Source organism: Opisthocomus hoazin, chromosome 12 (genome assembly GCF_030867145.1).
Source record: "Opisthocomus hoazin isolate bOpiHoa1 chromosome 12, bOpiHoa1.hap1, whole genome shotgun sequence".
Taxonomy (NCBI): Eukaryota; Metazoa; Chordata; class Aves; order Opisthocomiformes; family Opisthocomidae; genus Opisthocomus; species Opisthocomus hoazin.
Genome location: NC_134425.1, coordinates 29,839,950 through 29,867,709, shown reverse-complemented (window position 1 = coordinate 29,867,709; position 27,760 = coordinate 29,839,950). Strand labels below are relative to the sequence as shown.

The following is a 27,760-nucleotide window of genomic DNA, read 5'->3' as shown; positions in this document are numbered from 1 at the left end:
GTAAGCATAAATAGAGTTGCTGATGTAGTGTGACACTGAGCAACCTGCGTGATCAACAGATTGAAGCGCGAGATGAGGACGCTTACAGGACTCCAACCATAAAGTTTGTTGCATGAGATGACACTCATGACCCATCTTAACAATTACCCCAGCCATCCCCTATAGTTTCAAAATAAGCTGAGGTCTTCCATGTTTTCCCGTAACAGTGACACCGAGGTAAAAATACCTCCCTGACCTCCACAGGCAGTAATATGACACCCATAACCATGAGGTTTAGTTTCCTTTATCATACTGCCTGAGCTCTGATATAGAAGCCCAAGTGCTTGCTCTCACTTCACTTACTCTTCCAGATTCATGTGAAAGTAAAGACAACAATGTCACCAATGTTGCATAAGTGATCACGTCTTACTAAATCGTTGTTACTGGTATTCAAAATGCTCTTCACTTGCGAGATTTAAGCTAATAAAAATAGTACTGAAAAAGACCCCAGCAGTCAACTTTAACCAAAGTAACTATTTTCTTCTGGAACTAAAATAGAAGTACATGCAGCACAGCTTTGAGTGTTTTCAGAAAAGTTTGATTTATGGCATTTCACAGTATGTGACTGAGAGGCTGAAAAGGCTTTTCACAGTTGTGGGGATCTTGCATAACTTGGGAAACTCTTGGTAGTTCTTAATTAGTCCACTACGATTTGCTCTGTGGGGACACTGTGTGCACCAAGTAATCAAGAGCCAACTTTGGAACAAAGGAGCAAAGTGCAAAACACACACAAATAGACTGCTGAGAAACTGTTTCTGAAAAGTTAGCAAAGCCAACCACAATTTTAATTTTGGGGCTGAATACCTTCTAATATTATCAAAGAATGGATTAAAAATTGGAACAACTCTGCTGGCAGACAAAAGACTAAATCCATTAATACGGCTATCCTATTTATCGCAAAGGCAAATGGACTGGCAATAAACCCTCGTGTGCTTCAATAATACACAATTTCCCTAATCTTCAAGACTCAACGTTAAAATATTTTTAAGGTGTACTTTTAAATATCGAGATATTCTGAAAATCTTACTCATGGAACTTGTAGTCTTGGGCAAGTACTCAGCAAAAACTTCAAGGGGGTTATGATCTCTTAATTGTGGTTATTTTTATTTTACAAGGATGTCTATGCTATGAAAACTGAAGAATTAGAACTTGCTGAATTGTTACTATTTCCACATGTTTAAAGAAGTACACATTAATCTATTCATTTTATAGGCAAAATGTATTAATTCAGGTCAACATGCATAAGCATATTTGATTTGCATGCATTGTGTGGGAATCTATACAGAAAGGTCTTTGGGTTTATGTTTTGGAAAACTGCTTTTAAAGACATCCTAAATTTGGAGCAAATCCTGCAGAAGTCTGAAAGTTCTGAGAATAAAGGCTGTCCTTATCATCTGTTCACCCAACAATTGTTCCCACCGCAGTAAAGTATTGTGCTATTATAAGTTCTCTAAATAAAATGGGAGGGAACTCTTTTATAAAGGTACAAATCTAATTGTACTGTACAAACATTTCAGGGTAATTCCATAATTAGGAGAAAAGTAACAGGAGCGCACTAAAAGCAAAGATGCATCAGTGGGGTCAGCGCTGATGGAGCTGTACCGTAGCAGGCTGAATTCAGAGTAGCTCTGCTAAGGAGCATCTGGTTGAATTTAAATTGCAAAGTCTGGACTCAGCAGGATAATACATACAAAATGATTACATTAGCTTCAGCCTCTAGTAACTAGCTGCTTGCAAACTCGGTATCAGTGTAAGTACCGCTGAGTATTGTTAGAATCTTCTAACCTTCCATACTCCTAATCACAGAGACAGGTACCACAAGTGAGGAAAGTGTATCAAAAAAGGACTAGCAATAATATAGTGGAATCTGTAACACAAAGGAATTTTGCTGTTTTAAAGTCTGAACAGTCTTATTAGTTTCCTAATATAAAAAACCAAGAGATGTCTTCAAACTGTCTGGTCCAAAAGAAGTTTATCTAAGTACTGCGAACTGGATAACAAATGCTACCACTAAGGACTTCATAATCTGTGCATAGCGACGTACTAATCTGGGACCTGAAACAAGAATAAAATATTTATTAAGAAGATATTTTTTACAGCTAGAAATCCTCCTTAGCTTGTTTTTATACATAATCACTTCTATTGGCCTCCAAAACAACCATGGACAAAGAGCATTATCTTTAAAAATGCCTGCAGCTTTTTGAGTCTTTGTGAAACAATGATTCCAACTCCAATGATGTTTTCCAAGAACATGAAGCCAGTGATTCACCCACGCTCATTAATAAATAGCCAGATCCTTATGAAGTTAGTTCAACATTGATAAGACATTTGTATCATCTAAGGGTAGGGTTTCAGAGTTGAATGATTTAGTTGTTTAAAAACTTAAGTCAAATCATTTCTTTAAAAGTAAGTATAACTACAAAGGATTATTTTTTTCCAAATAAACTCCCAAATTAACTGGGAAAAAACATTCCACTTGTAATAGAGAAGATTACAGCAAGTCAAGTAAAAATAAAATATTTAGGATATTAATCAAAATAATGCTGAAAAAATTCTGGAGTCCTCTGAAATTTATCTGAAGATTTTGATTTTTTTGACTGTTGCATCTTTGTTCTCCTACCAAAGTTTTACTGATAACATTTGAAAACTTGTCCATACTTTAGAAGATACCTATTCCCACTTCTGCTTTGCAGCATAGACAGCACTGAACAAAAAGAGCTTGTAAACATGTGCAATAAAGATATGTATAATCAAATAAACTTTGATGACAGTGGATGAGGCTGTGAAAAGGTTACCTGAAAGGCAACAGAACCAGATACGAAGAATAAAATTAAAAGATAGGATGTTTACGCTTGTTTTACAGTCTGTTTCAAAAACTGCAGTATAGAGAAGCCAAGTTTTCGATAAAAGAAGGCCTAAGGTTAATCTTCAGAGTATCTAAATAAGAATGTAGCTGGACAAGACAGAGCCATCCCACAGTTTCTGGTCCTTAAAGGGACATTTTCCACTACCTCCTCTTCTCCCTTTTCTCTCTGCTCCTAGCTTACTCCACATTTGTACTTTCGTGATTACGATAGTAAAAAACTAATCTTCTGTCAGCTTAGTGAGCAGAACAGAGCAGGCCAGGCAAGTGCCAGAGTCAGTCAAATGCTGAAACTCAGTGGAGTGGGAGGAGACAGGCAGCTAGGAGCAGGGAAAGATAAATTTAGAAGCCTAAATTTAGACTTTTTTTTAATTGCCTAGAATTTTCGTGCTTGTAGTCACTCTCATTTTTAAATAATATTTACTCTGCTTAAACCACCTGCAGTAGAAGTTTGTATGATAGGAAGAGGCAGGTAAAAAGAAGAGACAAAGGATCAGCTAATTCATGTAAACAAAGTCACTCAGCTTTTATCAAAGAAAAGAAACAGAGGCACTTACACTCATTTTGAACAGTTTCTGTTGCTCTCCTGTAAGACTAGAGAGTATGTGGTTGACACTGTGTTGTTTGAGATGATGAAGGTTAAAAACTACTAAAAAGAATCTCTGCTTTTAAGGACTTGCAGAAATTGTCATTTGCTGGGATCTGGCTAAAACTACAGATTTACTGTCCCAAATCATTTTATGATCCCTATGGATAAGTCCTGCGTCCACAGATTCAAAAGAAGCATGAAAGTGGTCCCAAGACTCACTCTGTATGGTAAAATTTCAGAAGGAACCAACATAAACCCTCAAACACATGGCTGGAAGCAACATCTTCCTGACAGTTAATAGGCTAAGTTCCATGCAGCAATGAGTACTGCTTACATATACACAACACACCTCCAGTGCTGACCTTTAAGGAGCTCAGTATGTGCTCATTCTTCCATGAATGAAGCGCATGAGCAACACATTCTTGGGGGACTTATGCAGTCAGGGGATATGATTAAACTCACCCTGCACAGCAGAATTAACTTGCTAACAAGCACAAAGCTGATGACTGGGCTTCAGATTCACTTAGATTTACAGCAATTTTTACCTTGGCTCTGTCGTGTTCTAAACCGATTTAACGAATACCCTGTGGATTCGGTTTCTTTTAGTCTGATGTGAGTTCAATTTTGGTTTGTTTAGGGGTATTTAATCTGTTTATTCTTCAATTTTTTTGGCATTGAATTACATTTTCTAAGATGTATTTAAGTGGAAATACTAGTCAGACAGAAAAAAATTTTAAAAAAGCAGATAGGGCAAAACAGCCGTACCAAAACTCAGTTTGACTTTGATCTCCCCAGCTAAAAGAGATGTGATCTTAACTTGATTAAATTAGCATCAGATAAAATCCTAGTGGAAAGTCCTTTTTTAGGTTTGCTCTACTAGTGCTTAGAGAATGCACACTCCTGTATAAACATCACTTACCAGTGGCCATTTATAGAGGATCAGGGATGAGGCGTACAGTCTTGCAGAGGTAATCTGCAGCAAGAAGAGAAGAAGTAACGTAAGGAGTCCAGACTTACATTTGGCTTCCATAGTAACACTGAATGTAAAGTTATGCACCTTGCCAAAATGGACAAAAATAGTGATTTGGATTACTATTCTGAAGTTTGCTTCCGGTCAATTGCAAACACTTTCGAAGCATTGTCTAGCCTTAAGATGATGCGCTAACAGGGGTGTCTCATACCAGCCTCTAGAGTACTGTAAGTTTTCAGAATTCAGAGGGTGAACTGCTATTCTGAAATCCTCAAATGGGCATTTTTTTCCAATAAATCTTTTTCAAGGTTCTAAAATAAAATGCCATCCTCTATACTTCCACCATACACCTAATAATTTGTTTCCTGTGTCTTTTCAGCTCTAACCTAGTTCTTGTTCCTAAAGGCAATTTTATAATTAGCTCACATCTTATGAGTCCATTTTTTGGAGGAATGAATGTTGTCTCTGGTAGATTCAATTTATGAGAGAGCTTAAAAGGCAGTCTAGCAACAACTGAAATTAGCTGCATCTTTTACATTCACACTCAATCCATTTCTTGATTAATGTGTGAGACAACTGTTTCAGGTATCCATCCACCTGAAAGACACTGTGTTAGTGCTACAGAAAATAGAGCACTATCAATATTTGCAACAATGACTAAACACTATTATCATCTAATAACTGCTTTCTGGTTCATATTATCTTTACAATGGCAATCAATTAGTTCCGTATTGTAGAAATTTGAGTCATATTCTGGGGATGTCTTCTACATCTTTTTATCTTCTATCAGTTCTGTGTAAGTGGCTTAACAAAGTCACGGTCAGGGCTGTTCAGCTCCCAGAAGGCAGACTGGCTTTGTTTGCTGCTCTGCAACACTGTCGGTAGTTTAAGAGGTAATAGATTTAGTGTAGTTACCTCTATGTGTGCTTGCACAAGACCTAAACCCAACAAAAGCCAAACAAAGAGTTAAAACAAAGATAATTAAAGAGCCGAGATGATCAGGCTCCTTTAGATTATGAACTGCAAATGACTGTTTTGCTGTGGTGCTGTATAGTTTGGAAATGAAGTGTAATGTAGTTCTCTCCTATATATGCACTTAAAAAGCCAACTTCTAACAAAAAGACTTAATTCATTCATTGTCCAAACACAATGTAAGGAATGTCTGGAGATACAGAGCAGGGCAGCAGTCGCTTTGTATGCTGATTGTCTCTGTAAAAAGGAAGGAAAAAAAAACCCCTCCTTGATAAACCAAGCAAGCTTTGAAAGAGGAAGTGTGGAAATTCGAAATGTAAGCCTCGTGGCCACAGAACTGGACTCCACTTACTGGCACGCTGATGGGTATTAATAGTGCGTAATTTGCCCTTCCCTGTTCTTTTACAGCCTTCTAATTTTTATTTCCGCCTAAGGTTTCTACCGCGGTGTATCCTACTGAAACAATCCAACTTTGACTCATCCATTTGAGACTGTAGATAATAATCACGGCCCGGGGAAGGGATAATTAGATTGTTTTGAGCGAGACAAAGACTATCTCCTCTCCCAGTTGTCTTTCCAGACACTGACCTTCTCTTGGACTAGCAGGGAACAGCAAAAAGGGCAATACAAGAACATTAAGCAGGGGCTGTGGCCTGGAGTTCACTGGCTTAGACACGCTGAAACCATTAACCGAGTAGAGGAAGGCCAACCAGCAAACCTTCCTTACGCTGCCCCAGGTCAGTCTGATTGCTCACCCACTGCTATTTTCAGACACTGCGGGCACTTTTAATAATTTTGAGAGCTCCGTTATATGTATTTCATAGGAGCCACATTTTGGGTGTGGCTGTGCCACTCTTGAGGGAAGGAACATGCCAACAGTAGTATTCTAGGGGTTCCCTTTTTATTTCGATATCCGCTATGGCTGGCGCTTACCACCTAGCAGTCGTACTCCAAAATATCACCAGAAATTAAGGGCTTCGGCCCCTCATTTTCGAGCAAGCCCTTGTGCGTGTAACTCCGTGCCGTGCCACCCCCCGGGATACCACAGCAGCTCCGCGTCCCCGGGGCCCCTCACCGCCCCTCGGCGGGAAAGGCGCCGTTCTCGTACCCTCAGCGCCAAGCTGCTTCTCCATCTTGTGCCTGAGGACGAGGGGAAGGATGGCTCCCGACCCGGCACGGGGAGGGAACCGGTCGCCCAATGCGCGGTCGGGGGGGAGGCGGAGGTAACCCCGGCGGGGTCAGGCGGGAGGCCGGGCCCCGCGGCGCCGCCCTCAGGCAGACGAGGCGGGAAGCGGCGGCGGTTTCCTGCCAAGGAGGGGAGGGGAGGCGACGGCGGGGCCGGGGCTGCGGGGCGGAGCGGCCGCCATCACGTGTGGCGCCGAGCGAGCATCCCCGGGAGGCGCAACGGGGCGGCCGGCAGGAACGGAGGTAACGCGGGTGGCCGCGCCTTCACAAGCCCGGCGGGGACCTCCCGGGGGCTGTGGCACGGCGGCTCGGCGCGGTCTCCCTCCCCACCTTGGGAAGGCTGCCTGGGCCTCTCTGCGCCGCTGCGGCATCCGGGGCTGGCGGCCTCAGCACCCTGGGCCGGCTGCAGGTGTGCGGGGTGGCAGCGCGACGAATGCTGTTTTGTTTTATTATATTTGAAAAGGGTGCCTCAGTCCTGACAGCCCCGGGAGGGAAGCGGCTGCCCCGCGCCTCAGCGCTGAGGCGAACGCTGAGGCGAACGCTGAGGCGCGGGGCAGCCGCTTCCCTCCCGGGGCTGTCCAGGAGGCGTGAAATATGTTTTATTTTATAAGGAAAAGGGGGTAACCACCGTGAACTGACCCCGAATTCTCCCTCCTGGCGGCGCGACCCTGAGGGCCGGGTCTCCTCGCGCCGTTCCCGCCGGCGACAGCCCGTCGTGTCGTGCATGTCGCGACCTGAGGGCTGGGGTTGGGTTAGGACAGGGTGTTTTTTTGGTGGAGGGTGCGTGTAATTATAACTGGTTTATTAACTGGCGAACTGGAGTGGGTTCAGCAGCACCCTCAGGCGAGCGTGGCTTTGTTTAGTGGCGTTTGGTGGTGGTTTTGATTGTTTAGGTGTTTTTTAAGTGACCTGTGTTAAATACAGTCTAATTAGGTGTGGCAGTAAGTTACTGCTCCAGAGTACACAGGGGTACGGATTTGCGGGTGAGCGTGTGCCTTTTCCCCTTGTTGAGAGATTTTTATGCTTTTGTGCCCCAGCACAAAAAAAGAAGATAACTTGTTTCAACAAACTCTATTATTGTCCCTTCTGCCTTTCACAGAATGGTCGGGGCTGGCAGGGACCTCTGTGGGTCACCCAGCCCAACCCCCTGCCGAAGCAGGGTCACCCAGAGCAGGCTGCACAGGACTGCGTCCAGGCAGGGTTTGAATATCTCCAGAGAAGGAGACTCCACAGCCTCCCTGGGCAGCCTGGGCCAGGGCTCCGTCACCCTCAGAGGGAAGAAGTTCTTCCTCATGTTCAGCTGGAGCTTCCTCTGCTTCAGTTTGTGCCCATTGCCCCTTGTCCTGTCACTGGGCACCACTGGAAAGAGTCTGGCCCCATCCTCCTGACACCCACCCTGCAGATATTTATAATATAAATTATATTTACCTGGGGCTTACTGTATAAATCTCACCAGATGTTCCCCTCATTGCAGCTGCTTTGTGCACTCCCAGCCTCACCTCTGTGTAAATTAAGGCTGTTTACCACAAAGTCCCCTGTTGTGAGCTTGTTTCTATTTTTTCCTCTGGAAATATAGAAATAAATTAGAAGTGTGAAGGATATAGCGGCATGTTATTTTCCACTTGTAGCTAGCATGGTTCCCTAACTTTAAAGTGACTTGGTTAGAATCTAGGCTACTATTACGAAGATGCATTTGTCTAGGATTGGTACTTCAGGAAATTTTGAAACGTTTCTGAGACATTGTATCTGAATATCTGTTTGTGAGCTGATTATAGGTCTTCCCCTCATTTAATGTCCGTGGTCTCATTTAGGATTTGTCTGAACATGTGGGTGGTAGGTGTATTTGCTGAACATCTCTTGTGCAGCTGTGTCACAGGTGTGTATAGTCAGGGCTTACTGCCATCACTGATACACTATCAAGTGAATAATTGACATAATAACTTCTCTTTCATACACTTTTACGTGATAAACACACCTTGTCCTCTTTTAAAAAACGGATATTACAACCAATTCTATTTGATCAAAGGTTTATGTTGTTTTTTATAGCTCCAAAGATGGTGTGTTTATGTATGTAAGCACTAAAAACTTGGCTGAACAGATTAGATCTTTACATTGGAAACTGCTTTTGTTGCAAGGGCTTCCTGTCTGCTAACTGTATGTATGTCAGGGAAAAGATTCTTCTCTCACCAGAAACAAGAAAAACAAATACTAGACAACTCTAAGCCTTTCCCACTTAAATGTTCATACTGTGAGGTGCCTAAATATATATACTGCAAGGAATAGGCATTTCTGGGACTTACAACCTTTGCTCTGTTGGTGCTTAACTGCCTGAAGACTTTCATGCTGTTTGCCTGTGTAGGGCAATCTTGACTCTTACCCGAAGGGCCAGTCGTGTTCAGAGTTTTATAGCTGGTCTATGTGAATAGTCAAAGTACGTATGTAAAGCTGTGTTACAACAAGCTGTTTTGTGCAATCAAGACAGCTGTGGAAGACAAAGGCAAGAACACTAGAAATCTTTGCTAATGCGCGGGTATTGTAGCAAAACATAGTAAGCTTTTAGCAGTTTGGTATTTCACATCAGTCATTAACCTGCTCACAGGTTCACCCCAAGTTGAACAAATGGCAGGTCAGCTGCTGTCCTGTTCAGTGGGAGAGAGGGGATCTGGGTAGATGGCTCCTCTTTCTCTCCTCTTAAAGGAGGGTCAACTCAGTGTTTGTACTTCGCTAACTGCACATTAAACCTTCATTAGCTCCTTGGGTACACGGCCTTATCAGAATACATATTTCTGGTGAGATGGTAAAGTGATCTAGTTTCAGGTCACTCTGTTCTGGTTTCGTATCGAAGCTTTCTGTATCAAAGGCAGTGTCATTTCAGTAGAAAATCTTACGCATATCAGCAAAAAGATTCCTCACAGCTGCAGCGATCAGCAAAAACAAGAGTTTAAGACTTTGCATTGCACAAGGGTGAGTGATGAGGAAATCCACGTGTTCGCGTGAGTGAAAGCGTAAGCCTGCATTAGCCGTAGCAGTCCTGTGGCAAGGCTTTGGCAGCGTTAGAGTTTGTTCTAACGGTGTTTTTAGCTGCAGTATTACAGGATTGTTGTATGTTAGAAAACATACTATTCCTCTCTGGTTCTTCTCTTCCAAGCCTGCCTTCGGTTTCCACAAAAGTAATGGTCTTGTGAGAGAATCGTGGATTTTAATATATGTGGGTTTTTTTCTTTATATTGCTGATCCTGAAGTTTGACGTAGCTTCAGTTTTCTCTAGTCCCTGCTCTCCCTCTTCCTTTGTACTTTTTTTGTCTTTTCAGTTGGTCAAAGCTGCTGAGTTTAGTTCCAGTTACGATTAAGTTAAGTGCTTGTAGGAAAAAAACCTGCCAATAGTTTTGCTTCTGTCATAGAGGTGGTCTAATAAGACCTGTAACTCGGGCAAATTAGCAACTCCTGTCCTGCAGCCTTTAAGGATACAAAACAAGGTTAGAGAAGAGACTTAAATGCCAGATCTGGAGTGAGCTGTTGCACGCAGCTTCATGCGAATACTAGTTGTCAGCAGATACCTGAAGTTGGGAATAACAAAAGCAGGAGACTCGGAAGGAAGAAAGAGTAGTGGGGGACAAAATAAGCTAGGTTGAGAGATAATTGTGGGTGTTCTTTCCTGGGCAGAGTAGGGCAAGAAACAGTCAAGGTCATCGGTAACAAAATTGTGTAGACCTGCAGTCATGTACTGCTAATTGAGGTGGAGGCATTTGAACAGTGACAGGGCCTGTAGTTACAGGTAATTAAATGTGTCTCTGAACTTCAGACCATGAGGTGAATCACAGTGACTCTTAGTGCAAAACTGCCTGTGTGGGAACACATCAGATATGATTTGATTTGAAAGATTAAATTGATTTGAATCAAATCGAATCATCAGAATGCTGGAGTATTCAAAGTAATGTGTATGCTTCTGAACAAGTCGTACTTTGAAAGGTACGAAGGCTCAGGAAGAAATGGGAATGAGGATTAGGATATGTGGCATAAGAAATCATAAAGCTGTCTAGTCATCACCAAAACAATGTTTTCCATGGCTGAGTCAATTCCTAATATATTACTCGGTTTTATCCTTTAGCTGGAAGGGTTGAGAATGAACATGGCACTTTTTCAAACTAGCAGTTGGATGTCATAATAATAGCTGTAGTATTGTTATATTTTCCACTGACATTTCTCCAGAGTGATTTGCCTTCTGAAATACATTTGCAACTAGTGTCCTGTCTGAGTCAAAACAGAAATGAAAGAGACTTGGAGTTGAATGTTATTTTTACAGGTGGCAAGTGTTCTGTAAATCCACGTCTTATAGTCAAATCAGTCATGAAGACATCTGCTTTAACTATTTGTCCTGCTGTTTTACAAATTTGTGCTTTCTGATAATTGCTTCATATTTGCAATTGGTTTTTGTGGTAATTTGCATTACATTTACACAGTAATAACTGAACTTTCTCTTGTAAATCAAACCAAATAATCTTACAAGCTTATAGGCCACATATCTTTTTGAAGACTTAGCTCTGCTATACCAGTAACAGAAAATCAGCCAGTATGTGGTTGCAAATGAATATGACATGAGAGAGATGGAAGAGTAAATAATAAGGAGAACTATTAACAATTGGTGAGCTGAATTTGCTTGCATTTTCCTTTTCAGTTTTGGGCACACTCATCTGCAGAAACTATGTGGATCCCTCCCTCCTAATTAATTTAATTTTGTTGGCGGTGCCTCCGTATAACACTCAAGCTTTGAAGTTCTGAAACAGCAGAGATTAGTTTCTGGAGGGTTCAAAATTTATAGTCTAATTAAAAGTGTGAAACTTGATGGCTTGTGATGTATGTGTGATGCTAGATAAGATCTTCACTCATGTATAAATGCTAAAATATGTACTTAGTAATTAACCATCTTTAAAGTACTTCTTTGAAGTTTTGTGGATTTTTTTTTGCATTATTTAAAAGAACACAGTCTCTATTTTAATGTGGAAAAAGCTAGGACATTCATGAGTTTGAGATGAATGATGTAATGTTTCAGTAAAAAAAAATACTCCATTGCAGCAGAAGTTACATTTTATTGATTTGAAATAATCTTTATAATTTCCACATCTTTAAAACTATTGTAGTTCAGGGACGTCAAGTCAGATTTCCTGTGCTGTAGCTTTACAGTAAAGGAAGAGTGTGATTTTAAAGTTTTCCCTCCAGAAAGGTGTGCCTCTAACTGCATGAGCAAAACCTTGTATATTTATATGTGGCTAGATGCATAGATACCACCTGCAGTTCTGCGTCCAGCTCTGGAGCCCTCAGCACAGGACAGACCTGGACCTGTTGGAGCGGGACCAGAGGAGGCCCCAGCAATGGTCCAAGGGCTGGAACCCCTCTGCTGGGAGGAAGGGCTGGGAGAGCTGGGGCTGCTCAGCCTGGGGAAGAGAAGGCTGCGGGGAGACCTTACTGTGGCCTTTCAGTACTTAAAAGGGGCTTATAAGAAAGATGGGGACAGGCTTTTTAGCAGGGGCCTGCAGTGATAGGACAAGGGGTGATGGCTTTAAACTGCAAGAGGATAGGTTTAGATTAGATATAAGGAAGAAATTCTTCCCCATGAGGGTGGTGAGGCCCTGGCCCAGGCTGCCCAGAGCAGCTGTGGCTGCCCCCTTCCTGGCAGTGCTCAAGGCCGGGTTGGACGGGGCTGGGAGCACCCTGCTCTGGTGGAAGGTGTCCCTGTCTATGGTAGGGGCGCTGGAATGACATGTTCAGTATCACAGTATGGTCCCTTCCAACCCAAGCCTTTCTGTGATAGGCAGTTTGAGTGATTGCAAACTGACCTTCAAAATCGTCATGCTCGGGGTTTTTATTCTTTTAGTTGACGAGTTTATTGTTGGAATAACAAAACCTTTTGTAAAACTAGTGTTATCCCAAAAAACTGCAAAACCTTTTTTTTCGCCCCCTTGCTAGATCAGCTGCTTTATCCTGATTGACCCAGACTTTTTAATTTTTCTGTTCTGTAGTAAATGGCTGAAATATACACTAAGGGTTTAATGAGGGACAGGGCAAATGAATGACAGTGCATTCTGGTAATTATGTAGGGCCTATTCTTTGTGCACCTGATAACATAGTAATCAAAAGTACACTTGCAATTTAAGCTGGTTTCCATACAAGACTCTTCCTTCAATAGATTATTTCTTACTTGAAGTTCTATAAAATGGGTCTTATTCAGAATTACTGCTAATTATCAGTATATTCTTTTGCTAATAAATGTGGTTTTTTTCGTGTACAGCCGACACTTAGATAACTCCAAGAAATGAGGCAGTGGGAACTGGGAACAGTTTTATTCTGGGGGGAGAGAGCAAACTGTAGTACAAGTTAAAAGTCAAGAGCTGGATCAAGGGGATTCTGGAGTAAGTATCTCTTCGTATTGCCCTTGGCCTGAGCCCTCACTGTGTTAATAAAATGTGCAGCCTTCTTACCAGATCACTCATAACTTACGTGTGCAAGTACAATAATTTGATTTTTTTTTTTTTTTTTTAGCACTGCAGTACATCTGTGTTCATGCTTAGAGAACTTCCAGCTTGGTCTTACAGTGCTTGCTTTTCTAAATCACCTCCCTTTGCTTCTATCCTTTCTTCCTTTTCAACATTGGAATCCCTCAATTCTGTCCTTCCTACGGTTTTGGTGGGGTTTTTTGGTGTTTGACCTTTTTTTTTTTTTTTTCTTTTGTTCCAAAGGTAGAAGTTCCTTTCTCAGCTGAAGTTATTTTGGAATTTGTCTCTTGCTCTCTGTGTGCTAGTTTTTTTGTTTATTTTAACTATATATGTATTTACCTTTGTCTAAGAAAACATACGAAGTAACAGAAGGGAATTTCTCAGTTTATGTTTGTAAATCATAGGGTAAAAAGGTGGAAAGAAGGTTTGGCAAGAAAGTCCTGGGATAAAGATTTTATAATTATTTCAGCTGTCTATATTTTGTTTTAGGTTGTGATTTGGAGTCGTGGAGAATTCACGGCATTTCCACAATGGGAGAAAGGACTGATTGTACGAAGTCGCATAGTTCACTGGCTGAATATAGCCCCGTCAGTAAATCAGACAGGACAGACCCAAGCGATAGCTGTGAAATGCAGGATGGAAACCAAAATACAATGCAGCTGAAGAAAGAAATATCTTTGATAAATGGGATAAGCCTTATAGTAGGCAACATGATTGGTTCAGGTATCTTTGTCTCTCCCAAAGGAGTTCTCATCTACAGCAAATCTTATGGATTGTCTCTAATAATTTGGGCAATCGGAGGGATTTTTTCAGTCTTTGGAGCCCTCTGCTATGCTGAACTTGGAACCACTATTAAGAAGTCAGGAGCCAGCTACGCATATATCTTGGAGTCTTTTGGGAGCTTCATTGCTTTTATTCGTTTGTGGACCTCACTCCTAATTGTTGAGCCAACTAGTCAAGCGATTATTGCCATCACCTTTGCTAACTACATAGTTCAACCTTTCTTCCCTTCTTGTGATCCTCCATATTTGGCTTGCCGTCTCATAGCAGCTGCTTGTGAGTGTAAGTATTTCTTGGAATTTACTATGGTAATTTTTTATCCAGGGTTAAGCTTTATTAAAACCAATCCTACCAAGTCTCAGAGTTGTTGCATACTGAATCTGCAATAGTTTGAGTTACAGTGGGGAAAAGAACAATTTCCATCACATGAATAACTTGCAGATACTTGCTTAGTGAATTACCATTTTCTCATTCAGAAGCAGAACAAGGTATTTAACTCTTCCAAGTTTACTGACATGGGAAAAATGAGGGGGGAACATTTGTTTTCCTGTAGAGAGGTTCATTAAATCAAACCTCAGGATACGCTTGGTGTGGTCTAAGAATTGTTGCAGAATAGATCTTATGCTATAAATTCTGCTGTAATTTATTTACAATGGCTTCTTAATGTAGCCATTCTTAAGTAATTACTCTGGTAGGGTTTCAAAAGATCGTTCATTCAAGATTGTTCTTTATGCTTGTAATTAACTGTAATATCAGTACAACAGTACCTGTTGTAAAGCTGTTTTGAAAAGTGGAAATTTTGTGTGCATATAAAACACTGAAATGTTTGTAATCAGATAGCCAGCTCTGTTAGTCAATATAGAGGAAATACTGTCCACAAGCTTCAAATCAGGACTGTTCTGCTGTATCAAGAAAATGAAACTGTATGATTGTACTCTGTGTGTCTGATTTAATTTTAGGTATTTCCTGTTAAAAGTGTTTATTTACGTATTTTAGATTTCCAGTAAACAGTGAAAAATGTATTTCAGAAAGTCTGTATGGCCGTCCTTCGTCATGGCTGATCACCATCACCATGTGCTGTGGAATCTGCCATCCCTATTGACCTGATGCTCTTATGACAAAGCTAACACAGAACCTGGGCTTTTTTGCTGACAACAGTATGCTGCAGGGAGGAGATGCGCTCCTAGCTGGTTCCTTTTTGAGGCAACAGGGAGTGTATTGAAATGGCTGTAATGTTCCTTTTTGCAGTTGCCTGTGTAGACTAGGAGAGGGTAAGGACAGAGAGCAGTGGTGTGTGTTTCAAATGTTTGGCCTCTGTAACTAGTTGTGAACATTATAGCTTCCCCTTCCCCTTTTGTAAGTTGATTTGTTACTGTTGGGAAAATGCCAGTGTGCTGGTCCAGGTCCAGGTAGGGGAACGAATAATCACAAACCTCTTCCAAAAAATCTGTCAGCTTACTCAGTTCCCTTCCGCTTGTCACCCTGCTCCCTCCCAGATGTGTGGCCACATGTTGCAACAACTTCAGGGAAGAAATGGAGGACCTGTAATGTCATGTTCATATGCCTTAAACAGGTAGTGTCCCAAGGTATCCTGGCACAAATTCAGGAGTGGGGGAGGAATCTGCTCTTCCATTTGAAATGTCTCGCATCTGAGGGGAGTTAACCCTTACAAACAGCAGTTTATCAAAAAGCAAGAAATTAAGGCAAAGTAATTCAATTCAAATGATTATATAGTAGATGTAAAAAGACAAAGAGATGATGTCCTCTACGCTTGCTGCTAAGAGAGGGGATTTTAGCACCTTTTTCTTTAGTGGAGACATGTGCCAGCAAGATCACTGTCACACAGATGAACAACTTACTTGAACTGTACATTTTATGGTTTAAACGCTTGTTCTGCCCTGTTGTAGGCGTCAGTGCCGAGACTCTCACCCCTTTTTCACAACTTCATGTAGCTGTTGCTGTTAAAGTCTACACTTCTCCCTGGCCTGACCGGGCTGAGCTTGTGTGTCAAATCCCTGCCTCTGGACATGATTAATGCTTTACTAATGAAGTTGCTGGGAATGGAAGTCTAAACATTGGTTAGGTATAGACTGTATGTGAGAATGGGTGGGTTTCTTTTTGTTGGCTTTTTTTTAAACTGTGGTAATAACAGTACTAGATCTAGCATAAGAGCCGTCTTAGTGTTTTACAGCATTACTTTGCCACTCATTTCGGAAATGGGGGTGGGATCTGGTGCTGCAGAACTAAACTTGACAGTTTGCAGGAACTGAAGTTGCTAAATGATAATTAAGTTGAAGAAAACATGACATTTTTACTAAAAAAGAAAGAGGGAGGGGATGTGACTTGTTCAGATTCTTGATTATCTTTCCTTTTTTATCTCTGGTTTTGTATCTTTTAGTATAGCAGAGACAGAGTAGCATTTCACCTGAAGTAGAGACCAAGCCCTAACTCACTAAAAGAAGGAGTTAATAATAATTGCTCCCAATGAAAGTCGCTTTAAAAAAGAAAAATCAATGGCCAAGACAAACCCTGCAAGAAAATACTCCATGGATTAATACTGAAGATAAGAGACCAAGCAGAGCTGTTTTTTCTTTCTGAGGGCTCTTTGGGAGCTGCAGCAGTCCTGACTTTTGAAATTTGATCCAACTGGTTTTTTTCCCCCTCATCTTGGCAAGCTCAATGGAACCTTGTTCTGCTATTCCACTTGGCCAGACTGTCTAGTGTACTAGTGCCATCCTTTTGAGATCATTACCTTTCTTTTGTTATCTTTTTAAAAATTATTACTTTTTTGTTTGGTAACTGTGCTAAGTGCATTTTTATCTTAATAAATTATTCTTGGATTATGGGAAAGGAAATAATTTATCACACTTTTAAATTTCATTTTGATTTGCTCTACTACCTTACTCCCTAAACAATCAAGTTGAACTTTTATTTTATGTGCATATTTAAAAAACATAGTGCAAGGGAATTGTTTGGACATAAAAAGTACAGTAGAATATAACAGCTTTTTTCTAGCTAGAGAAGAAAATGAGATTTGGGGGAAATATTTAAACTTCTGGGTTGGAATCAATAATGTAATGACAATCCGGATAAGAAAAATTAGTGTTTTTTGTTCAATAAAGAATACTGAAAATACTGAATCCTGTACATATTCAGCATTTGAGTTCAGGCAGAGGTTGTCTGGCTCTCCACTTGAGGAAAAAGTAATAAATGCAAAAGCAAAATGTTGAGAGCCGTGAGAACAGTCTATTTCAACAATAGCTTGAAGAGTGTTTGTTGGGGAAGTTGATCATGTGAGTAAGTTTAGTCAGCCACTGTTACTAAAGTATTTGTGAAATCTGAAAGTCTTACTTCAAGTTCCATTAAATGTTGTGAAATAGGTCTTACACTGATTTATTCTGGGGCACAGGGAGAAATATACTCAGAATACTCATTGCTTACTGCCATTTCTTAAAAATCCAGATTAATGTTGCATTAGCTGTGATGCATGTTATTTGGTCAGATCTATTTTAACCTCACTTAGTAATACAGTTTAATACAACTGGAAAAGAGTATTGAGTGTCCTGTGACCTTATTCAGTATAGCAAATACTCCATGGATGCTGAAGTCGCCCTTAGCCTAGCAAGGAAGGATTAAAAAAACTTTTCAAACACTGTTTTGATATGTTTGCCTAAAGGAATTTCTAAATAATCTTTCATTTATCAGGACAATATTGATGCATTTAAATGAATTATTTCATGTCATGGTTTCTTTAGCTTCAGTATAGTTGCAGAGTGCCGCTGATGAGGGGTAATATTAGGAAAAAGGGCATGTAAGCAGGGTGGGTCTTTCCTTCCATCTTTTGAAAGAGTGTATTTAGAACATCTGTTTCCTACTGTTTTGTTTAAACCAGTGCATTTTCAGTACCAGTGTATTTTGCTTAATTTAACCTAAGTATTAGTATAACAGGTAAATGCATATTTAGATTATAATTTAAAATCTTTGAAAAATGAATCAAACTGAATATTGTTTAAATAGTATTTTCATTTTGTTCTTTTTTCTTTTTTTCTTCCCCTTCCTTCCCACAGGTCTTCTAACATTTATAAATTGTGCCTACGTTAAATGGGGAACACGGGTCCAGGATGTGTTTACTTATGCTAAAGTCACTGCTCTTATTGTCATCATCATAACTGGAATTGTTAAAATATGCCAGGGTAAGCTTGTCAAATGAAAGCAAAGGTTTGTATATATCAGTTAAACAGTAATTGGTCTAAAGACTGTAAAATACCTCTGTATGAGTTATAAAATGCCGTAGTACAAGCGTAACCTAGCCACTTTGAAAACACCTATAATACCAATGTTGGGCATTATCATGACACTATATCATGAGAAGCTATCCTATCGCAGTTGACTTCGAACTGGGTAAAAGAAAGCAACTGATGGCTCAGCAATGTTGTGCAATTTACAGCCTGCAGTATGGAATAATAAAGGAAACGAAAACAGCAAAATACAGAGCTAGCAAAATACAATGGGAGTGGAGAAAGCTGTAAAGTTCTGTAAGGAACATACTTTACAGTGAGATCAATTGTTGTGGGGTTTTTTTGTGCTTTTTTTTTTTTTTCAAAATGAATTTTGTGCAAGTCTGAAAGTGACTGAACTTAAAGTAAAAATAGATTTGTAAGAACATGCAAGTAGATTTGTGAAACAGCAGCTCTTGTTGTTTTTGCTCAGGTCCAGAGTTCTTTTATAGCTGTCGAGAACTAGAAAGTTGCTGGGGTTTTGGATTTTTTTTGTTGTTTTAAATTTGTGTGTATTTTGGACATTGTGCCTTCAAGTTAGAGGAATTCTGAACCGAAAGTTTTGTTCCTATCCCTTCCTTTGGGGAGAATTTAAACAAATTACCCTACTTTCAAAACCTGTCATAAAGGTCTTTCCCTGGTAATCTGGCAATTTATGTCCTTTGCTCTAACTGGTTATTGTTGAAAGTCCATAAGCAAGGCAATTATTGTGAAGGGAACAAGAATATGCGTATGTGAGCACCATTCTGGAGTGTTTAATCCTTAGCACATCTGCCCATCCCTTGTTTTGTAGTCACTGAGCTTGTTCACCACATTATCTCCCTTCTCTAACTCAGCAGTTCCTCTGCCTCACTCTGTGCCAATGGAATAGCAATGACTGATTAGGATAAAAAAACTGAAAGAAGTGAAGATATTTTAGAGGCCTCAAATGTTTGCCTGGCCAGTTTTGATGAAGTCTCAGTGTTTCAGGGGGCATATTTTGGAGTTACATAGTAACTCACCTTTCTGTATTTGGTGGTTTTGTGTATGTGTCTGTATATATAAAATAGTCTGAATATATAACCTGGCGTTGATGAGCTTGTATTGACTTGCCTGAAGTCAAAAGATATCATAAGTTCTCCCAAACGGTGCAGCAAAAAACCATACAGTTTTTCTCGTAGCTTAGAAAAATTTTATCTCAAGTAACAATAGTATTTTATGTTCTGTTAATTGTTCTCAGTTTTCTATTTTTAATAGCTTAAACGTAAACATCCATTTGGTTGGGTTTTTTGTCACAGTTATTTAAAATCAACTGTAGTCTTTGTTTTCTGCATAGACTAAATGAAAATTTAAAAAGATATAGAAGGATAGAGTGGATTATTTTATAACTATATGTGTTATTAAAAAATACCCTTAGCCTGCGTACTGTTGTTGCCAGGTGTTTGTAGCTTAGTCTGAACTTAATGTTACTGAACTTTTTGTGCCATTGTGGACAAACTAGGGGTTTAATTGTACAAGAGTATCATCCACAGAGTGTAATTGTTAGTAGTTTAAATGCCATGCTTATTGTCATAGCGGAAGCACAGAGTAGAATTGGAAAAAGGGCTTAATAAGCAGCTTTGAAGGAATTAGGGTTTCTGAGGGTTTTTTGTATTTGTGTGCCAAATTGACAAAAATTACTTGCTGGATTTTATTATCCTGTACTTCATTGCATCTCTTCCACACACAGGACATTCATCGCACTTTGAGAACTCTTTTGAGGGATCCTCTTTTGATATCGGAAATATTTCCCTTGCACTCTATTCTGCCTTGTTCTCTTACTCTGGCTGGGATACGCTCAATTTTGTAACGGAAGAGATCAAAAACCCAGAAAGGTAAACGATTTGAACTTTCTAAACCTGTATAGTTACCAAGATGCTTGTTTTGTGGCTGTCTGTAATGATTTCTGAGCCTGTACAGAAATGAGTAGAACTGCTCTATACTTAAATGGTAAGGCTGTGAACAACCACCAGCGAATATTTACTAATTTTAAACTACATTAAAAGTGGAGGAAAAAAACCAGTCATACAGCAGGATGCTATATTCAGTGCTAGATAAGCTTTCAGTTCAAGATGTTGCTACTATTAATTACAATAATTACAATATTGCAATGAAATAGTTACATAAGTGTAGTCTGTGCTGTGTTCATCTGTGCAATAATTCTGATTTCATATTTAAAAATGTTATCTTTTCCATGCATTTATGCTCTGAAAGTGTGACTGACTAATCTTGTTCAGTCGGTAGTCTGTAAGCAGACACCTTTTATGTTAAAAGTAGAATCCCATTTGATCATTTCTACTTCCTATTATAAGCAAGAACTCAGATTGCTACAGCTGAAAGATAAAGAAAGTTGCAGTCCACAAATTAAATTTGAAAAAATCCCTTGGCTTTAATCTTGGGTGATGCAAAGTCCTTAAAATGTAATTTTAGCTTTTTGTTATATTGCATAACATTTATGAATTCATTTATAAATGGTTTTCAAATTCTTTCTTCTCTGCACTGAGGTTCACGCATCTTTTACTGTGAGTGCAACCTGGAAGCAGAGTCAGAGCTCCCAGCTACTAATTTACTGATTTATATGGAGGCAGTGTGGTGTGTGTTTGTTTTTCTGCTTCCACAGCATCAGACAGACCCAGCTGGAGTTCTGGGCTTCAGGAAATTTTTGAGGAAACTTCCAAAGTGGGTTTAATTTTCCTGCTTTGTTGGACTTTGTTGTTGTTATTGGAAAACTATATATAACATTCATATAAAACATAATAACGTTCATGGCAAATACTCATCCATGTCACCATGTCATGTTTGATTTCAAACTGGGCAAATGCGAGAGTAACACTGTCAGTTCTGCTTTCCTTTTTGAGACACTTGAATATCCCTGCAAGATTTGGGGAAAGAAAAAGGCTGAGAAAAGCCAGAGCCTAAAATTAAAAGTTTTCTTCTGCTCTGCAGAGTTTCTCCCTGTGGAGCTGCAGACTCAGGGCTGTGAGTTTATCTCGGCTTTAAATTGTCTTATCTGTTTACATCTAGAGGTTTGCAGTGTTTTCATGTTACTCTAGACTTTTTTTGTACTACTTTCTAGGCATGTGTTTGCTAGTAAGATAGATCACATCCAAAGATTCACAGCTGTGTAGCATTTTTGGATCTGCCCTCTGCATCTCTAGTTTCTGCAGTTACGCAGCCTAATTAGCTTGTTCTCCGCAGTGATGCGTGCAGTTGAGAAGATCAGGGGTTTGGCTTGGATTAGTACATCAGTTCCAGAAGTAGATGCTAGAAGAACAGCACCATTCCCCAGTGACTCAGAGCTCTGCCCCTTTGGGTTCTAGTTGTTGTAATTAATATGACCAGTAGGAAATAATTTAAAGCATATAAATTTGAAGGCTGTTGTTACTGATCTGGAAACCCTGAAGTTAGGGTACTAGAAGAACGGTTGTATAGAATCCCTTTTTACATATAATTTGGGTTTTAAGTTATTGCAAAAAATACTATTTTTTCCATTCTATATTAGAATTTGTAGTTTTAAAAGAAACCAAACTCTTCCAGAGATACCTATTTTGAAATTTTTATTCTGTCTTCATACCCTTTATCGCTAAGGTAAAGAATGCAAATAAATAAGTTTATTCTGTTATTAATGACATTTTTTTTTTTTTCCTGAGTTACGGGTTTTGGGGTTTTTTTGTCTTACAGGAACTTGCCACTGGCTATTGCAGTGTCTATGCCAATTGTGACTGTGATCTATATTATGACCAATATAGCTTACTATACAGTGCTGGATGTTGATGCCGTTCTTTCTAGTGATGCTGTGGCAGTGGTAAGTTGACCATATGGTACTTTGTGTTAGTAATTTTTCACCTTTTAGGGATGCGTTTCGTTTTGAGGAACAAAACAGAAAAAATCCCTAGTTTATTGTAATACTTCACAGAATACAGGAGGACAGAACAACTCATCATGAATAATTTAATCTTAAATAGAAAAATAGTTAATGAAATCGTGTATAATGATAATATATTACCAGATTTATTAAAACAAGATGCATTTTGTTAATGTATTTTGTGAAGACCCTAATTAGACTTGTGCACTTTAAGCTGATTTTAAATTAGACTCATTGGTATGTTCCTTCATGCTGCAGTATGTAGAAAGCTGGAGAGGTATGCAGAGCAGTGTGCACTGAGCTACATTCTGTTGAGCTAATAATTGGTGCAATGAGTATCTGTAAATGGTTGTGTTGCAGCTCAGCTATAACAAAGTTTAGCTTTGTGTGTCCTTTTTAATAACTTAAATCACTGTCTTCCCAACATTGTATTAATTCCAACAACTTCTCATATTTTGAAATTATTTATTTTTGTATATGGATGGAAGTTTGAATCCAGTTAAAATATATAGGCTTCTTAAAGTAAAAGCTGGTCAAAACATGTTTTATACTTAAAGCTAATCATTAAACAAAAGTGAAGGGTTTTTTTTGCCCTGTAGCTAGTGAATTAATTGGATAGTTCTGGTTACTATATCCTTCCAAACTGAGACTTAGAAAATTTAATCTTCTTTTTGGTTATTTAAATTTATAAGGGAAAGAAATAGCTTTCCTTCCTTTTAGATTACCAGTTGGCTTCTAAAATTTAAGTAGTTAGACAATGGACAGAGTTTTAAATACATCAAAATGAAGGAAGTATTACTAAGATTAAAAACTGGCTTAGCAAATCAGTAAGCTCTTGTTTCAGGTATTTAGGCAGATAGTTCTGCAAAAGCACTTACCTGACTTTCTTTCAAACTTGAGAAATATTTATATTTAATGTAAGCTTTCAAAATAGTTTATGTAAATGTGGGCTGTAACTTGTTTCAAATGTAATTACGTGGATGTTTTACTTTCAATACATTTTGAAATAATAAACTTTAATTCTTTGCTTCTTTTTAGCTGGAATATGGACATACAAAGTTGTCATAAAATATATTGTGAATAACTTGGTAAAACACTTCAGAATGAAACAAAACAAGACAAGAACAGAAAATATTTAATTTTGAATAAGCATATGCTAAGGGGTAATAAAAGCTCCAGGAATATTTTTCTGTTATGGGCTGTAATATCCTATATAAAGTACCTTCCAGCGACTCATAATGGAATTTTTAATTCTTGTCTAGAATTAATTAATCCAGACAAAACTAAAAGCCAATACACAGTCCACTGACTGTCCTGAGTTCTGTAAAGCAACACACTATTGTTTTGTTCTAACAAAGACTTGGAAAATACACTTCTTTGACAGCAGTGGAATTCTCCGATCCAGCCTATGCCCTAAGAGTATTCTGTGCCTACTCTACTGCTCCTGGCCTTTGTCGTCACAGAGGTTTATGCAGGCATTTGGTGAACAGGATCAGGAGAACTGATCCACCCTGGTAGATGGGGGGAATGTTAGCAATGATTCGCTGTCGGCCTCTCAATCTATGTTGCTGCCCACAGCACGTGGTAGCACTGCAGCAGCAATTGGTGGCAAGATAAAGGAGGGACAATGGATGCCTGAACTTCACTACATATGTAAAATCCAGGCCTAAATTTTTAAGATTTTATATACACTTCATTTAGTTTTTATTTGACATTGTTCTTGACCAAAATTGAGTATATATTTGTGTGTGTGTATACATTTATGCATATAGACATACTGTGTAATTTTACACAAAATTGTAATACTCAGAACTGGACAAATTGGGTCTTCCTCTCTAGTATAGGTTGCATTAGACTTGGAGGAGAAAAAAGGAAGGAAGACTTAAGAATGATATAAAGTCCTTAGTCAGTGTAATTGTATGCAGAGATATTGGGTGATCAGGACAAGAATGAAAAAATATGTTTGCAATTTCCAGAGTTATTGGGGGATTTACTTCTTGTGCCAGTTTTAATGGAACTTAACCGAATGAATGACTTTTGAAGTCTACAGCTGTACTTTTTCACTAGAGCTCAGGATTGCCAAATACTTGAACTTCAAAGTTTAGCTAATATTATGGCTAAAGGCATTTTTGCTGAGACATGTCATCAGCTGGCAAACAGTGGTCTTCTGATTGCCACTACGTGTGTCCCTTTTAGAATGATAGGGTGAAACTGCAGCTGAAATTTAATACTCAACATGTGACTCATTAAAGATTCCTTTTCATTGCTGATATGAATGTAATTGCCCAGTTTTATGAAACCAGCTTTAAGCTTGAATCTACGAATGCATTAGCAAGTAGTGTGGACCTCGGGAAGGGTGTCTGTAGAGTGGAATGGTTGACCCTGAGGACCTGACACGCACTATACATACTTCAGGGGTATTTTACTTTGGATTGCCTCTAATAAGGTCCCGTGGACTGAATGCATATGTGTGGTTGGAGTAGGGGAGCGCAGTAGGCATACTCTTGAAGTGCATCTTCTAATTCAGCCTGGTCTAAAAGGGAGGCTCTCTTTAGCTCTGATGCTAAACAATGTGAACCAAAAAGCAATAAGTGGCACTAATTGGGAGACTTGCTTCAAAAGTGCACTTGGGGTCCAAATTAAAACACTCATAATGCACCCGGAGTTTTCTAGTGAATAGGGGAAAAAAAGGAGCAAATGACTGTAATATGTTTGAAAACTCTCCGGTACTACAGAAATGTAAAACTTGTCATGGTGAAATTTCTCTGGGTGGTGGAAGAGAATTTTATCCTCAATAGAATCTTCAAGATGATTTAGGGCATTGTGATCAGTGGATGAATGAAGAAAGGAGATGAGAATTAAGCTGTTCAAAAAACCGGTCTGCTGAAAATGAGCCACCTTGATCTGCTCGTATATTCTATGTGTGATATATGATAAAGATTGCTGCAGTTGCCTTATTGCCCTCTATGTAGCTCTAGGGTGAAAATTACAATAATGATGTTTTTTAAAAAAGAAATATGATAGTAATATTGCTGCATTTTAGAGCCTTTTGTGTAGTAAAGCAGCAGTTAAGTTTAATCTTGTTTCTATTTTGGGAATGAATGGAGTAGCTTTCTCCTATTCATTTCAGTCAAGAGGCTTTGAGCTGGAAGGAGAGGGGAAGCTAGGTCCAGCTTCCAGATGGATAAGAGCAAAAGTTACAAGTAAAAGAAAGACCAGTAATAGTGTATCTTTGCATATCACCTTGCATACTGTTTTTCTTGGTGGTTAGGAAGTGAAAGAAGTCTTACCAAGGGATGATATAGAATAAAAGTATAAAATGTCCTTCTTTTACCTCAGCATTAATTTCACTGTGGTATAGTCTCAGTGTTGGGGCTAAGAAATTCATTTTTTTAAGTTCTTCTTTGTTGAAGTAATTTAAGTGATACAGCAACAGCTAGCTTAGAAGTTCTGCAAGTGCTCTTCAGACAGTTGCTGATCCTGTAAAAATCACTTCCTTTTTCAAAGATTCCTGTCAGAGATTCACAGTTGACACTGTTTTACCTCCTTATACAAACCATCACAACCTGATATTTGGCAGCTTACTTCTTTTACTTGGAAAAGCTAAAAATTATTCCTGGTTGAAGCAAGCAGTTGGTTGTCCTGCATAGCTGGCTGTCACGTTTCTTGGGGTTGTACAGCTTTGTCTGTAGACTGGGGGTAAAGATGATGACTTGAGCTGCCTCTTTGAAAACCGTCATGTGAGTTCAGCATTGATCAATCTGAGTTAGATTGGTGTACTGATACACTAGAGCAGACTTGCTTTGCTTCGACATGCCCTCTCCCTCAATGAAACGGGAATATGGGAGGCTGTGTGTTTTAGCTGGTTTATTCTTTGGTGTATAGTTTAACAAATGATGAGTCTCTCTCTTCTAACTGAATTCAGCTAGAAATTCTTAAGTTACTCCTGGACCTTTTGGGTATTACGTCTCTTCCTTCCTTTGGCCGGTCACTGACTTCTTTTCTGAAGAGGAAAATCTGCTGGTCTTTGGCTGCCAGTATCACGTCCACCTTCTTTGCTTGCACTGGCACCTCCTGGTAGGTTCCTGTGGATGAAATGCACGTTCTGTACCTTATACTGGAAGAATTCTTTGTTAGGGACAGGCAGTTGCTTTTAGAAGAGAGCTGTTTAGTAAGTCATTTGCCTTCTTTCTTGGAGCTAGCCCTAATTCACTACCAATGCAGCACTCCAGTTACCAGTCATATAGTAAGTTCTCTGGCTTTGGAGACCAAGCTAAAAAGTTGAGCCAGAACTTGAAAGAGTGCTACATAATATTTTCAATATGAGAAAGATAAGAGACTTTGGAAAACATTGAAGCCTTATTCTACAGCTAGCTATTCAAAATGCTAAGAACAGGATAAGCACCTGAGACGATTTAGATGAAGTATCTTTAGCACCTCCATGAAGACATAAATGAAACTGCTTTACTGTTGGAGCTCACATCTGTAATCTTAATGTGGGCCATGCAGAAGAGACATGTTACATGCAGTAGACATGTAATATGTTAATGCAGTAGAGTAGTACTGGTTTCTCTTACCGGAAGATTGTATTGAGTGACCTAAAGGTGAAGAGAGAATTTCATGGTAGACCTTGCACCGCACTGGAACCTTTTTCTCCAAGAAAAGGTGTTGCCAGTAATACAAGGAGAGAATTGTGTCTGTTTGAATAGAATCAGTGAACAGAATGGTGGTTGAAACAAGAATTATATGAAACCTGAACATTTAAATTGCTTTCTTTTGCACCTTTACAATTTTCTGACTCTGTTTGCAGTTGATGTGCATTCTCTTTTCTTTCTTCAGTGTGTGTGGTGTTAAATCTAATTTGGTCAAACTGAACAGATGTCATCTAGTATCTTGACAAATGTAGTCTATGGCAGTGGAAGAAAACTTCATCCACTCAGTGGCTTTTTTGCATGTGCGGCTTCCTGAGTGCCATAAATCGTAGTTTCTTTGCTTCCTTCAGGCAGTACCTCCTTAAAGGCCTAAAAAGCTAAAAATTGAGGAAACATACTAGTTCTGACTGCCACATCTTCCTGTAATGTCGAAAAGTATTCATACTCTGCCTCAAGAGAAAAGTCAAAGCAGAATTCATTGCACTTCCAAGATACTAGTCAGATTGCTCACATATATTAGTCTCCTTACTGCTCTATATGACTTTCAGGGTAAGGTTGTTACAGAACTGAGCCTGGAAAAGCTCACACGTGCAATAAGATCTTGAAATCAGCTACATAAAGAGGCTTTGTAGATGAGTTTTGAGCCTCCCTGATAGAAACACCTCATAATCTTTACTTTGTGGAAGTTTCTTAGTCATGTTAGCCTACGTTCTCTTTGCATTTATCCAGCTGATCAGTGCTGTTCAGTGCTTTGCCAGCCTAGCATGTGCTTGCAGCTCCGTATGCTCTGAGTGTAGTCTGACATTTTTTGTGTACCTCATAAGTGCACTTCTTGTGTGCAGCCAAGTTTGATGAAACAATTCTCATCTTGTGACTTGTAACATAAATGTGGGTCTTTTGAATCATCTGTTTGAATTACTGGGTGTGAGGCAATATCCTGTGTACTTTGTTGTGGCAGCTCTTTATGTGGGGCATTTCCCGCTGCTTGTAGTTCAACCTGTTTGTATAGAACTGTTGCTTGGACCTTTAAAAGGACAAAAAAGGGTTCTTGCAAACCAT

The 27,760-nt window shown here is 39.3% G+C and overlaps 1 protein-coding gene across 5 annotated transcripts in view; it reads left to right on the top strand.

The window, feature by feature from the left end:
- Positions 1-6,768: 6,768 nt before the first annotated feature.
- The window catches only part of SLC7A6 (solute carrier family 7 member 6), a 30,403-nt gene continuing 9,411 nt past the window's right edge, over positions 6,769-27,760 (top strand). The window contains exons 1-6 of one of the 5 annotated variants that reach the window (XM_075433673.1): positions 6,769-6,861; positions 12,905-13,025; positions 13,599-14,171; positions 17,957-18,082; positions 19,875-20,019; positions 21,866-21,989. In XM_075433673.1, the coding sequence (XP_075289788.1) occupies positions 13,640-14,171; positions 17,957-18,082; positions 19,875-20,019; positions 21,866-21,989 (927 nt within the window). In that variant the 5' untranslated portion in view covers positions 6,769-6,861; positions 12,905-13,025; positions 13,599-13,639. Of the gene's footprint in view, positions 7,028-12,904; positions 14,172-17,956; positions 18,083-19,874; positions 20,020-21,865; positions 21,990-27,760 lie in introns of all 5 variants that reach the window. The other 4 variants (XM_075433671.1, XM_075433674.1, XM_075433675.1 and 1 more) reach the window with 4 other exon arrangements.